This window comes from Pisolithus orientalis (genome assembly GCF_024613125.1).
Source record: "Pisolithus orientalis strain OTSU chromosome Unknown F5J12scaffold_6, whole genome shotgun sequence".
NCBI lineage: Eukaryota > Fungi > Basidiomycota > Agaricomycetes > Boletales > Pisolithaceae > Pisolithus > Pisolithus orientalis.
In genome coordinates this window covers 1,134,755-1,147,294 of record NW_026260787.1, presented here as the reverse complement: position 1 = coordinate 1,147,294, position 12,540 = coordinate 1,134,755, and the positions used below count along the sequence as shown (strand labels likewise).

General features: G+C 50.6%; 7 protein-coding genes across 7 annotated transcripts; 3 read left to right on the top strand and 4 right to left on the bottom strand.

Moving 5' to 3' along the window:
* Nucleotides 1-27: 27 nt before the first annotated feature.
* On the top strand, nt 28-689 carry F5J12DRAFT_688756 (uncharacterized protein; the record flags this gene model as incomplete). The annotated part of the gene is made up of 2 exons (XM_051740354.1): nt 28-309; nt 366-689. Coding segments are annotated over 2 exons (606 nt in total), but the record flags the coding sequence as incomplete, so codon positions are not given.
* Nucleotides 690-1,673: 984 nt separating this feature from the next.
* Nucleotides 1,674-2,036, top strand: F5J12DRAFT_890249 (uncharacterized protein; the record flags this gene model as incomplete). The annotated part of the gene is made up of 1 exon (XM_051747394.1): nt 1,674-2,036. The coding sequence occupies one exon, from the start codon at nt 1,674-1,676 to the stop codon at nt 2,034-2,036; it is 363 nt and encodes a 120-aa protein (XP_051602788.1).
* Nucleotides 2,037-2,557: 521 nt separating this feature from the next.
* Nucleotides 2,558-3,623, bottom strand: F5J12DRAFT_496194 (uncharacterized protein). Its single transcript, XM_051739708.1, has 2 exons — nt 3,078-3,623; nt 2,558-2,999 (listed from the first exon to the last, which is right to left on the bottom strand). The coding sequence occupies exons 1-2, from the start codon at nt 3,423-3,425 to the stop codon at nt 2,625-2,627; spliced, it is 723 nt and encodes a 240-aa protein (XP_051602787.1). The 5' UTR covers nt 3,426-3,623; the 3' UTR covers nt 2,558-2,624.
* Nucleotides 3,624-3,822: 199 nt separating this feature from the next.
* F5J12DRAFT_904299 (cytochrome P450) lies at nt 3,823-5,779 on the bottom strand (the record flags this gene model as incomplete). The annotated part of the gene is made up of 9 exons (XM_051748510.1): nt 3,823-3,894; nt 3,952-4,051; nt 4,104-4,499; nt 4,547-4,917; nt 4,978-4,982; nt 5,119-5,276; nt 5,356-5,482; nt 5,544-5,652; nt 5,678-5,779. 9 exons carry the CDS (start codon nt 5,777-5,779, stop codon nt 3,823-3,825), a joined length of 1,440 nt encoding a protein of 479 aa, XP_051602786.1.
* Nucleotides 5,780-6,552: 773 nt separating this feature from the next.
* Nucleotides 6,553-9,097, top strand: F5J12DRAFT_814370 (uncharacterized protein). The gene is made up of 10 exons (XM_051744981.1): nt 6,553-6,630; nt 6,698-7,260; nt 7,327-7,394; nt 7,454-7,480; nt 7,532-7,616; nt 7,682-7,830; nt 7,883-8,044; nt 8,096-8,270; nt 8,334-8,345; nt 8,400-9,097. Exons 2-10 carry the CDS (start codon nt 6,978-6,980, stop codon nt 8,711-8,713), a joined length of 1,275 nt encoding a protein of 424 aa, XP_051602785.1. The 5' UTR covers nt 6,553-6,630; nt 6,698-6,977; the 3' UTR covers nt 8,714-9,097.
* A 388-nt stretch (nt 9,098-9,485) lies between these two features.
* On the bottom strand, nt 9,486-11,157 carry F5J12DRAFT_814346 (glutathione S-transferase). Its single transcript, XM_051744980.1, has 9 exons — nt 11,011-11,157; nt 10,930-10,962; nt 10,807-10,863; nt 10,599-10,746; nt 10,352-10,545; nt 10,129-10,292; nt 9,995-10,074; nt 9,855-9,948; nt 9,486-9,798 (listed from the first exon to the last, which is right to left on the bottom strand). Exons 1-9 carry the CDS (start codon nt 11,147-11,149, stop codon nt 9,742-9,744), a joined length of 966 nt encoding a protein of 321 aa, XP_051602784.1. The 5' UTR covers nt 11,150-11,157; the 3' UTR covers nt 9,486-9,741.
* A 97-nt stretch (nt 11,158-11,254) lies between these two features.
* Nucleotides 11,255-12,528, bottom strand: F5J12DRAFT_814326 (uncharacterized protein). The gene is made up of 3 exons (XM_051744979.1): nt 12,307-12,528; nt 11,582-12,143; nt 11,255-11,519 (listed from the first exon to the last, which is right to left on the bottom strand). The coding sequence occupies exons 1-3, from the start codon at nt 12,437-12,439 to the stop codon at nt 11,384-11,386; spliced, it is 831 nt and encodes a 276-aa protein (XP_051602783.1). The 5' UTR covers nt 12,440-12,528; the 3' UTR covers nt 11,255-11,383.
* Between the last annotated feature and the right edge of the window lie 12 nt (nt 12,529-12,540).

The following is a 12,540-nucleotide window of genomic DNA, read 5'->3' as shown; positions in this document are numbered from 1 at the left end:
TCTTCTTTATTATCTACTGGTCCGCCGTCGGCGGTCACGTCTGCACCGTCATCTACGGCCAGCTCAACAACCGCAGATCTCGGTAGCTCATCTACCCTTCTCTTTGTCTTTCTGATCAGCGTGCTCTCTCTATTCTCTGCGTTCTTGACATGTGGCATTGTATGGCATCGACTGGTCGCTCGCCGTAGGATGATAGAGACTATGTTGCAGACAGGATCGCCGCCAACAGTAGAGATGTTCGAGAAGCCCGAATTCTGGGACGTGAACATGATGCCCAGCCGCGAGCTGCCCAGATGGGCCGATGAGAAGGTGAGCGAGTTCGCGCTCCACTTTTCGTTATTATTAGAATTCGTAACGTTGTATAGCCACTAGCAGCGAAGGTGGAGCAGAGTATTCTGCTACTGGACACCCAGTCACCTCAGCCAGTACCTTCCACATGGAGGCGACGGCTGATAGGATTCATCCCTCGAGAAGTTCTGCGTCTTTTCCACCGTCCGTCTGCACCTCCCTCACGACGTGCCTGTGTGAGCACCCCCAGGGCAGCGTGGCCCCAGGACAATTCGGACGTTCGGTTCTCGGTGTTAATTCAGATGCCTTATTCTCCACTTGCGGCAGCTGATGATGGACCCGAACATAGGGGGCTCCATGATGTGGTTATCGGGACTACGGCTGTGTGTTATTACGATTCAGATCCGTCCTAATTGCTCCACTGTACACTGTTCACGCTACGTGCCTGCTTTCTTACTGCTTATTTGTGCTGGACTTGCTAACTAGTGTTACTGTTGACATACCGTCGTTTCTTTCGATTCGTCGAGGTTTTTCTTTTTCTTCGCTGTAGCTCTACTCCTAATGAAAGGGCGGGGGACTGTTGTTCCACTCATGAACTGCTCAAACGTTATCTGAGGTGCCCACATTCCAAAGAAGGAATGATCGCAGTGGATGTTTTCCACGACGCCGCCGGCGCCGCTACTTCCTGTAGTAATTGCCAAAGATGTGCGCCACTCGCCACTCCCTTCAATGCAGATGCCATGGATGCGATGAACGGGTTCGACTCACGGGCGATGCATACATTTGTATACGTCTTATACTGGCAGGTGCGGTCCAAGCTTGCACTTTGCCATTCATATCTTTTCACATACACTACGGATTATTAACCCTTGTCACCTCAGGCGCTCATGCGCCTGCTCCATCACCCCGACTAGGTAACTGATTGAGTCACGCTAGGACAGAGGTCCTTGCGCAGTGCCCCCTCTTGCTTTCGACATCTGCCCCCATGCGATGCATTCAGCCAAGCGGTGTCTTTACATTGGTTTGTCGGGTGCCTAAGTTGGAATTTCACGACGATTGATTGGCAGCTCTCGCATGGCTGTTGTCCCCGGCCCCCATTCGAGACGAAAACCAGTGTCAGTGACGCAAATGGTATCTAGGGTTTACCCGATATCTTCCCAGGTATGTGCCCAGAGATGTCACATTTCTTCAGGGTGGGGTAGGTACGCGCCTACGTCTGCCGTAACGCGCCCGTCGAGTCAATACTTTGCATTCATTGCTCGCGCCCTCGGAACAGTCCGAAAAGAAATTCATCGCCGTCAATCCAATGCCGCTCCTATAAATCCAGAAGATATGATAGCTTTCTTCCGCAGTCTTCCCACCACAAGGCATACCCACCAGCTGTAATGTCCTACGCTCATGCGACCCTCAACCCCATCCTTTCTTGCAACCAGGCGGGGGGACGTGGCGAAGTCCCCCTGAAGTGGGACGCTCGCTTTGCCCCGCATCGTTGCGTATTCGTCTCCGATGCCGCTATTTCTCCTTCCGAGCTGGCGCGGCCAGCCGTCTATCCTCCAGTCAGGAGCCTTGACGTAGTATCCGGACTAGTCTCTCCGACTTGGCCCATTACCGTCACCAACCCTTCGGGGGTGACGGTATGGGATGTGCTTGCCACTATTTACGCTACCTTGCAAGTACCCATATCCTATCCCGAATGGGACTCCCTTGTCGGCCAAGCAGCGCGCCCGCATCCAACAGGTCTTTTATGATCGGTGTTACGCATCTACGAACTTCGAACGCGAGCGCAACGGCGGTGTACGCCGAATTGACTGCTTGCTCACGACCACCGTGTTTTCTGGACTCTCGTCACCGATGTGCCGTGACGGCCGTCTAGAGGTCGTTCTGACCCTTTCGAGGGGCTTCGGCGGGGGCCGAAGAGATCAGTAAGAGACAAGGGGATTTCTCCCTTTGTCTGCACTTATGTAAGAACTGGTTATTGCATTCCCTGGTGGTGATGCACTGTTTATTTGCATCGGTGGGTCGTGCCAAGTCCGTAATCTCCGTTGCCGTGCTCATCCTGATCTGCCAGAATCAAGGACACTGCTTTTGTATCATTTCGCACTCATCCTCCCATGAAAACCATACATTTATATCGCATTATCCTGTATCACATGTTTGCTGCTACTTTACCGCTGGTTGTTTGCGATGCTTCCAGTTAGTACTGGTTACTACTTGGAGCCTGGATGGAGTCTGTAACTGTACCTACTGTAGAATCGAATGCACCGTCAGTTGTGGTTTCGCAAGAAGTAATGACCTAAGTTGAAGTTCCTTTTGGTCGCAACTGCCGACTGATGGTACTAAGCAGTACCCCTCCACCCGGTACCTGGTCTTGCATGCGCCTTCACCCTTCTCAAAGGTATTTCCATGGTACCGATGCAGAATTCAACTAGTTCTTCATTGGCATTCATACGCTCACGTGTGGCATATCTCGACGGGACTGACGTAGATAAGGTCGGCATAGCAATGGTGACGGCGATTTGTATGGATGTCCTTTTGATTAGTAGATGAGGCGGTCGTTCCTTCTTTGATGCCGGTGGTAAGGGCAGAGGGGGCGACAGCGCCGGGTAATGACATTTAACTGTGGATAACACTGCCCGCAGCATTTCCCTGTCACCCGACTCTTGCACTGTGGCAGGATCCACAAGGTTACTTTTCGGCACGGCTGCTAGTGGCTGTACACCGACAGAGGTATCCAGGAACAAATTCTTGGTCAGGGCACATACTATTAATCTTGAGAGTAGACCCCTTACTACGACGATTTCCCACATGGTCCCTTGGTCCCCCATACTCCAATTCGTTTGTGCCCATATATCCCAAAGAATGGGTTTCATCCACACCGTTGCTGGCTTTCTTCGACGAGTCCGAGCAGGGCGACCAACGGCGAGCCTCCGCACATCAAGTCTCGATTCCAATGGCGAGGAAAGCCACGATGAGCGTGGCGCACCGTTGCCAGCGAAGATGCCTCCGCTGCCATAAATGTTAAAATTCTCTTGCACGACGTACTCGTATGTTGCGGTGGAGGCCAGATCCCTTGCTTTCTGTGAGTGTAACGAGAAGGCGTTTACGAGAGCACCCAAGAGTGCCATCGTGCAACCCATGACATAGCTCGCCGTTGGCTGTTTACAAGGACTTCACCAGCGCACGATAGCCTCAAGGATGGATGGATCATGGGCGATCGACTGGCTGCGCACCACGTTATACGACTGATGCGGCGTTACAATTCCGCGTTCCATCTGCGGATGAAATCGGCTCACAATCAAACAGGAAGGCGACATATACCGGGGAATGGAAATCTCAAGACGTCATATACATATAAGCTTGGAATGGCTCCGCATGTTACACGTAGAACAAGGGAGACATCACCAGGATAAACATGGCAATATTCTGCGAAAGATGAAGCAAAGCAACCAACAAGACACTAGACATACAGCCGCCGATGAAGCAAATCAACAATTCGATGAAGAGGCTACGATAATGAATATGTTACACAAGCCTTCAAATACCTCTGCGCTTGATTCCCACACGACACTCCAATGGCTTTCTCAGGAAGCCTTCGCGCGTGTCCAGCTGTTACGTCGGTACGTAAGCAATAGGAGAATCCAGAGGTGAAAAGCGCAAACGTACTGGCTTATCGGGCTCGGCGAGAACGAAGTGGTATCTCCGGAAGATAGATGAGATTATAATAAGTAATTCCATGGAAGCAAGGTTACGTCCAACACATGCTCTACAACATCCATAGTTAATATTATTCATTCAGAGAGAAATTCGTATCCCACCTCGGTCCATATGAGAACGGGTTGAAAGCCTTCTGCATTGCTGCATGGTCACGCTCAAACCACCGTTCAGGACGAAACTGATCCGCGTCTTCGCCCCACGCCTGTGTATCGCGGTGGATAGTGTATGTAGGTACGCTCAGAACAGTTCCTTGAGGGAAATGAACGCCTTTGATAGTTAAACCACCCTCAGGAGCCACTCGAGGAAGGCCCAGTGAGGAAGTGGAGTGAACGCGCAAACCTTCGTTGATGACAGCTTCCAGGTAAGGTAATCGCTTGACCTGTTCGTAAGTGAATACACCATCGTCCTCAGTACCTGATGCCTCGTCGAGCTCCTTCTGGAGTTTTTCCTGGACACGCGGGTGGAGAGCTATGTAATACGATATGGCGCAGGATGAACTAGGAGTAGTCGAGCGAATATACTAGCAAAATCGAAGGGCACTCACTTTGAAGTGGTGTCTGAGCCTGCGATGAGCTGTGTGAGCGCCTCGGCGGTCAGTTCTTCTTTGCCCATGGGCCTCCCCTCATCGTCTCGACCCTCTTGAAGCTTGCTGAGAAGGTCAACTCGATCCGTGGGCGTCGTCAACCGCTTAGCGACAGCAGCAACGGCGATCCCTGCGAGATTTTCGACAGCTTCGCTACCCTGGCGATACCATGGAAGTAACCGAGCGTATGGTCTCCAATGTGGAGGAAGAACCCCCATTGAAGCAGAGTATTCCCCACGGCGGTTGAGAATTTGAACAGCAGGAATGTGAATAACCTCACACTCATGCTCCGAACCATATGAACCCATTGCATCCTTGTGTGATACTGCAACCTGGGGCTGAGTCTTTCGCACTCATAATCATTCCGAATGGGGACCCAAACGCGAGGTCACCTGCACTAGTATCAGTACCACTTTTGATCACCTACGAAACAGGATAGATTATTACCGATGAATGTCAAAGGCTAGATAGTTGTACCCTACGCCATAAAGATAAGCCGACTGTCGAGTATGCCAAACTGTCGAGTCACCTACAGGGTAAGCAGTCAAACCAAAGCATCCCATCTCGGCCATACCAACCACCTTCCCCGTCATCACCTGAATTCCCCTTGAGTGCCGAATCATAAAGGCGGTCCCACTGTTGAAAGAGCTGGACCATGTAAGACCGTGCGATTGGCTCGAACTCCAAGACGCTCTTCGGTGAAAATATGTGAGATACAATTTTCCGTTTGCGGGTATGTTGCACGCGGTCACGGGTATTGAAGAGGCCACGACTGGATCGAAACAAAGGCGTCATAAAAATCGGATTTCAGGCTTCCGTTTCCATGGGCATAGACTACTTGCAGAGTATCCGGGTCCGCTACGGACACATGATTCGGCGCCAGTCGAACCAACGGTCCTTGAGAATATCATAGCACTAAGGAGACACTCACTGAAGTTAGGAACAGTCAACAACGCACCGTATTTCTTGTGGAGCTCGTGGACGACGTCCGAGCGGTGGCCAAGGCTACTCACCCAACCCAGCCAGATGTCAGAAAACTTGGCCAGGAATGGGCCTGGTATAGACCGCTGATTGAAAGGGTCGGTCAAGTACTGGAACGAGATGCGCGAAGACGACCGCGAGTGGTAGCAGAGTCGAAAGCTTGATCACGGTGTCGCCACTGGGGATACCTAGATCAGACAATGGTAAGTTCATGGTAGTTAAGGGTAACGTCGGGGGAACGAGGTAGAAAGTGCCAAGGTATGTACTTATATACCGCCGGGTCATCTGATTTACATGTAATTTGAACCGGCTCAGGGCATGGTGCACGTGGGCGCGCCTAGTGTTTATAAGGACGATCTGTAAGTATTTGATCATACTAATAGATGATATTCGGATACGCACGCTGATGATGCCAACAGTGCAAGGTAGTTCCGTGCCGTTTAGATGTGGAGAATGGAGAGCACTTGTTAGTCACACATTCGCCCACCATCGCACATGGATCACCTAGAAGTCCTTGCTCAGCGCTCAGCGCTCAGCAATCACATGGATTCAGTGAGGGAAGGCTTCAGAGCGCTGCGAGAGATTCTCAAAACAAGCTGAGGGGTCATCTTGAATGGGACAAAATCACGTCTTCTGATCGAATCTGCCATTTTGGTCGACCTCTGTGGCCTAGCAACATTGCAACATAGTAACATGTCAAGGTTTACAGTACTAGTACTGGCTCTGTTCGGATATGCTGTGGAGCAGAGAATTCAAAAGGGTCAGGTTCAAATTGAAAGACTTGCTGTTCACCTTTACATAGGCTGCCGATACAACAAGTACTGGTGAAGTACTATTAGTTCCGAGGTCTAACTGTATCCGGTGATCGAATTGCTGGCAGCCCCACGGAACCTACGATGGCAATCTCTTCACATGGACGACAGGAGTAGAAAGTAGGTTCCCGCGTGTGCTATACATATACGTGGCACTCCAAGCTTCAATTGCAGTGATACGCCGTCTACATTCACCGTGTGCTTGGTAGCTTATGTTGTGCCGATCAGTACTTATCAAGGACAATACTGACGGTAAGTGTACTCGAGCACATTCAATACCACTGAGCAGCATGTAGCTTAGCCATGGTCATCACGCAAGGTGACATTATTCGCGGACTCACTGGCCCATCAAAGTGATTCGGCCACGTTCCTGGCATGCCTAGCACCTGGCTTGAACCTCGTGCAGACGACAAAATGGACAAAGGTGTGCACTGGTACTGTATGTCTGTGGCGGCACGGACGGCGCAGGATGCTTGGACTACGGACGGCCGGAGGCAGCTGGAACACCCTCGGACATTAGTTGCACGCGCGTGCGAGGCCTTGCGTGCCAGTGCCCTGTGCGGCGTTGCACCGCTATACATCCGTGTGCTTCCATTGGGATGTGGATATATAGCCATGTACGAGTCGCAGAAGAACCAACTCTCCTGCCTCCGTTCGGACTGCTGCCACGCGAGGTGGTACTCTCTAGCGCTGTCCTGAACATGCCATATGCTAGTTCGATTATCTTCGCAAGTCTCGTACTAGTCCTTGGTTATGTCCACGCCCGACATATCGACGCCTATACACCTCAGAGTGCACCATATCAAACGTGGCCTGGACAATCGGGGTATAACCAGTGCGGAACCAGCTACAACCAATCTTCGGAGTGCCAAAATGTCTATTGTGCGTAACCTCTCAGGGTCGACACGACCTAAACACGCATTCTTACTGACCGTTCATCGTGGTCAGTGAACAATGTCCAGGACTTCTGTCTCTGGGCACCCCCGTACCCAGGTTCGACCATCGGCGACACAGAGGTCAGACATCATGCCGTGGAAAGCTTTCATATAACTGAGAAAACGTGGAAACCTTACAGCAAGTGGAGGTCGCATGGTGCATGCAGGTCTGTCAGGTGTCGGCCGTAATCCGGCTGAACGCTGAAGTAGGTTTACAGAGTGGGTACGGAACACGTCTCATCCCAGACGGCACCATCACCGGTGCCCACCTAGTGGTCACCCCTGATTATGTTCAAATCACAGGCGAGTAGCGGCAATTCGGGGGTCATAACACTCGTACTGCAGCCCTGTACTGACTTCGGCACTAGGTGTGGGTAACTTGACCAATATAAATATCCTCAACAATGACCAGGGCGGAGAGCTTGACTATTATGGTGCGGCGGGTGGTGGTTATCCTGTAGGCGGACTTGTCTTCTCTAGTGCGTTTGGTCAGCTCCAACAGGTGGACACATGGACGGTAATGTTACACTTTGATATGTAATGGTATGATCCTAATTCCGAGATTCTAGAGTTTCATCTCCTATGACCTGTTCTGTTTCCGCGCTTGTAAGCCTTCAGTGAATGCATCGACACTGTGCCAGTACGCCTACTCTGTCATGGGTTGCGAATGGAATATGCCCGCCAATTACTCTGCAGGGGTTTTCGAGGAATGTGTCGGAGATTCAGGCCAAGTGAGTCGCTGTTCTGGGCCACTCGTGTATCCACTCTGATAGGTGTTTTAGCCCATGGGCGTGTATGGCACCTCGACATTCTCGCAAGGTCAACCTACAACACCTGCACCACTTCCCATGCCGCCTTCTTCTAGTTGCACCTTCTATAGCACAATCACTAATGGGCAAGGCGTACTCCCAAGTGGAGCCGCTTCAACGCGAGCGACGGAAGTACCAATAACTCCTGGTGCGACAACTAGCTTTCCACCGCGACTTACGCTGAACTATGACTATTTTCCGTGATCGGAAGTTTCGAGTTCAGGTTCGACAATTTCAAACACTCTTTCTCCATCCGCTGCTCAGCCTTCCGCTCCAGACTATACATCCTTTCAGTCTGAGAGCTCTTCTTTCTCGACAACATCCATGGAAATAATCTCCACTGGACCTTCGTCATCTCTACAAACTTCAGTTCCTCTATTATCTCCCTTGTCCGATAGCTTGACATCATCAGCGACGCATGTGGTGTCGACCCCACCTCCATCCTCATCTTCAACACCTCCGCAATGTCCGCCAGGGTACTTAACGGCCATACCATCTAGAGGTGCCAATTTAGAGACACCCAGAGCACCTGCGTTGATGAGTCTCACTATCGTTATAGCAACTCTTGTTGGCTGTGCTTTTATATTGTGACCACTAGGATCGAACTGCTGGACCGCCATCTTTCTTGATTGTACCTCTCGGACGGGTGGAATGATACGTTGTTATCAGATCTTTGGCAGCAATGATAGTACATGTCACTGTCAATCGGGGTGTCCCATGCCACTCCATTCGGGGGCAGATCTCTGCCTTACTGCACCTCCCCGGTGTCTTCCTCCAGGTTCTTCACTGCAACACTAGCACGGTGTCGGGAGGAAATTTCCGGGGCATATTCGCCACCTCTGCATCGTTGGCGGTTCGAGGGACCTTTTACACGAACCCCTGGCCGGCCTTGACTCCCGCACATCCAAAATCGATAAGCGGATTTTCCTGAAACGTCACTTCAGTATAGACGGGTATAAATATTGGTTTGTGGAGGAGTGCGCAGATAAGATGCCTGGCACGGCGATCATTGGGTGTGCCATTGAATGAGTTATCACTGATCACCTTGCAATCACCCGCGATAAAACTTCAAGCAGGAGAGGTGAACCGAACTCGAATATCGCATTCCAGAAAGAAATCCATGAATTACCTTGATAGGTACGATAAGTATCCAAGATCTGACGTGCCCCAGAGAGCCCAGAATGGCTGAACATGAGAGGAGTGATGAGAAGTCGGAATTCCGCGGAAAGTCGTGAAGCCAAGTTGCCGGCGCAAGAGACCAACTTGGGACCCTGGGTGGATATCTTTTGCCTCTCCAAATACTGACGTGCACACATCTGAGCAAGACTGGTAGTTCAAGAGACAAGTGAGACACGCGATAGATTGTCCTTTTCCCCACGACATTGAGAGGCGAGTCATTAGTGCATATTGGCCAATCTCCCTTAATGCACGTCGATGATACGTAAAATACACAATCGAACGAACGAAAAGCTCGCCAATACGTGCCGCAGCAGCCATACTACATATGCGACCACGGAAATCCCATCCTACAGAACTTTAACTTTAATATCGGGAACCAGACCTACAGAAACGACCCTCGTTGGGTTAACCTGGGACATAACAATCTCCGAAATCCTAACCTACAACGGCTCAATATCAGGAACTGGGCCTACAGAAACGATCCTCGTTGGGTTAACCTGATATATATACTCTATGAGATCATAGTTTCTTGGGGTAACGTGCATAAGCTGACCTTGGTTTGGGACCAGTAATAATGGACCTTGATATGCCGGAAATCTGTTGACGAACGGAAGGCTTCATTAGTCCAGTAGAGATTCTTCATCCACCTGGGAATCACTTAGTGTTGGGAAGTCTTTATACCACCACTCTTACCTGTTGATAGCTGGATACCCGTGGCGGATGTCCCTCAGACTACACTTGAAGTGGCTAAAGTAAACAGGGTCGAAGCGAACCTGCGCAAATTCAATTTTTCGACGGGTAACGCAGAAAAGGGCGAGTAGTCTTACCACCGTAACAAAAAGCCTAATGTCCGCCTCTGTTAATCTGTCGCCGACGAGGTAATTCTTTCCCGTCAACATCTTCTCGAGTCGATCAAGGCTTTCGAAAAGAGGATATACGGCCGCCTCGTAGGCTTCCTGAGTGCCGGCGAATCCCGCTTTGTAAACACCGTCTGCAGAATTTTTTGACCATAATCAGAAAGGACACAGTGAGTCATGGCAGACGCCTCACTATTGACGGTATCATATACCCAACTGTTCACTTCGTCAATCTGTTTCTGAAGTTCTTCCGGATAGATATCGACCGCAGCTTTTTCGGGGGGGAGCATGTCATTGAACGCAGAGTTCAACATACGAACGATCTCCGAACTCTCGTTATTGACAACCGTGTTCTGCTTCTTATCCCAGAGGACAGGCACTGTGAACCTTCAAAGTTTCCCTTAGCTGCACCAGACCCCAACGTTGTTACACCTGCTCACCTTCCGCCATAGTTGGGGTCTGCTTTGAAGTAAAGATCTTTGACATGTTTAGAGTTGTACAGTGGGTCAACATCAGCACCAGGGAAAGGGTCGACGCTTGCAAAAGGCCATCCATTCTCGCCCATATGGGGGGAGACGACGGTGACGGCTGTTCAGAAGCAAACCGATAAATGTGGGCATCATCGCAAGGGACATGCGCTCGACTGACGGATGATATCCTCGAGACCTTTCAATTTTCTAGTTATAAGCGTTCTTGTTGCCCATGCTGTTTCAGATGGCGATCCAATGTGAATTGGCGGGGGTCGTCAGGTGTGAACACTCGACTACTTACGACATGCGTACGAAACATAAAGATGGTACCGGTCTGCGTTCCGGGTCAGCGTGGAAAAGCGCCTAAAACTTCTGAAAACACCTCTCTCAGCGGGGAATTGGGTGTCCTTCGGGTGGATCCAGTTCCTGAAAGCAGATGAGGCTCTTTTGAACGAACCGTCATTCTCGAGTTTCATTTTGCCAATGTCAGACTGAAGCGTAGTGTTCCTCACAGAAGACATTGCAGCTACTTGCAGCGATATACGAGGGCGACGGAAGCCCTCGCCTGGCCGAACTCGCCGACTTATATGTCGAAGGAAGATGGCCATACAAGGAAGATATTTCCATGCCCCTTTTTATCGTAGATGACGATGACGATGCGATGACAGCTTGGATTACAGTACATTTTTCCCATGTGATCCCTTTGCGTGAATGTGGTGACTAAACACATTGGTAGAAACCCTCAGGCCACTTCTTTACGTGCCGGCCATTCCAGATACCCCAACATAGTCCCGAATCCTTGCGATGTCGCTAGCCTTGGACATCGCACCCTTGCTTGCGCAAAGGAAGTTCTCGAATGCGACCAATGCGTCATTATCGTTGTTAAACTGCCTTTCTAGGAAAATCAATAGCATGGGCGCAGGCGACGACGGTGATAGTCGTGGTGGACTGACCTCAAGAATGAAAGGAGGTTTTCCCAAAATTCAGGTTCGCAGATAGTTGCTTGATATGACGACTGAGTTGCGGGGGACAGCGAAGCCGTCGGTATAGAAGAGGTATCCAACGTGAGGTTGATGTCTTGTGGTTTGCCCTCAGGTTCCAAGGATATCACAGACGGCGACGGGGAGAGGACGATGGACGGAGTGCGTGTATGCCTAAAACCTGTACTGAGCTTCGGTAGAGAATCTGAGGATAATGATGATTTCATGTCCGGTTCTAACAAGGATTTTGTCTCAGGTTCCGACGACGGGAAAGGTGCCGTGGAAGGATCCCAATCAAAGCCTGGTTTGACCATCAGATTTATAGTATCCCCGTCCTTTACGTTGTACTCCTTGAGGAGCTTATTATCTGCAAGTGCCTTTCCTTTGAGTAAAAGGCGTTGTGCGTCTGCACGTGGCGCACGTGGCTGGGATGCCAGCTGCGATTTGATACCGGAGATAGAGTCAGTGGGCTGCACAGACAGCGTAAAGGACTGCGGTGGTTTCAATGACTTGAACGTAATATCAATGGAGGCAACTTGGTTATCCGTGCTGATTAGCGGACACGTAGAAAACGCGTGATGATCTATGGGTACCTGAAGGCGCAGATGGCTGTCCTTTAGGTTCTGGAACGGGCGGAAGCTCGATCTAAAGACCACGGAAGCGGTGAGGGATGGATCGAAGGTTAATATGGCTGATACCTACTGGCAGGATGGGCACTTTCTTTGGCCAGTCCTGAAGGGGCTGCTGGTAGTCGTCGGGAAATGTGACTGGGTGGTTTGCGATGGTCTTTATAAACGTTCTAACGAAAACAAGTTCCGCTTGGTCTGCCATCACCACAGCCTTTTGCAAGTTTCTGTCGTAGAATTCGACGGACAACCACAAGCGGTTGGATCGAGCAAGCAAGCTCCCGACACGGACAAGTCCTTTGTGGC

Excerpts from the sequence above, each read along its gene's own strand:
- F5J12DRAFT_496194 (XM_051739708.1), bottom strand. The coding sequence starts at position 3,425 with ATGGGTTGCACGATGGCACTCTTGGGTGCTCTCGTAAACGCCTTCTCG. Across the intron at positions 3,000-3,077 it reads CCATGTGGGAAATCGTCGTA|CCACTAGCAGCCGTGCCGAA; the intron begins GTAAGGGGTCTA and ends GTCGGTGTACAG.
- F5J12DRAFT_814370 (XM_051744981.1), top strand. The coding sequence starts at position 6,978 with ATGTGGATATATAGCCATGTACGAGTCGCAGAAGAACCAACTCTCCTG. Across the intron at positions 7,481-7,531 it reads AGGTCGCATGGTGCATGCAG|AGTGGGTACGGAACACGTCT; the intron begins GTCTGTCAGGTG and ends GTAGGTTTACAG. Across the intron at positions 8,045-8,095 it reads GTGTCGGAGATTCAGGCCAA|CCCATGGGCGTGTATGGCAC; the intron begins GTGAGTCGCTGT and ends TAGGTGTTTTAG.
- F5J12DRAFT_814346 (XM_051744980.1), bottom strand. The coding sequence starts at position 11,149 with ATGTCTTCTGTGAGGAACACTACGCTTCAGTCTGACATTGGCAAAATG. Across the intron at positions 10,864-10,929 it reads TTATGTTTCGTACGCATGTC|CATGGGCAACAAGAACGCTT; the intron begins GTAAGTAGTCGA and ends CATCTGAAACAG. Across the intron at positions 9,949-9,994 it reads GGGTATCCAGCTATCAACAG|GTGGATGAAGAATCTCTACT; the intron begins GTAAGAGTGGTG and ends AGTGATTCCCAG.
- F5J12DRAFT_814326 (XM_051744979.1), bottom strand. The coding sequence starts at position 12,439 with ATGGCAGACCAAGCGGAACTTGTTTTCGTTAGAACGTTTATAAAGACC. Across the intron at positions 12,144-12,306 it reads AGTGCCCATCCTGCCAGTAG|TTGCCTCCATTGATATTACG; the intron begins GTATCAGCCATA and ends CGGATAACCAAG. Across the intron at positions 11,520-11,581 it reads AACCTCCTTTCATTCTTGAG|GCAGTTTAACAACGATAATG; the intron begins GTCAGTCCACCA and ends TTTCCTAGAAAG.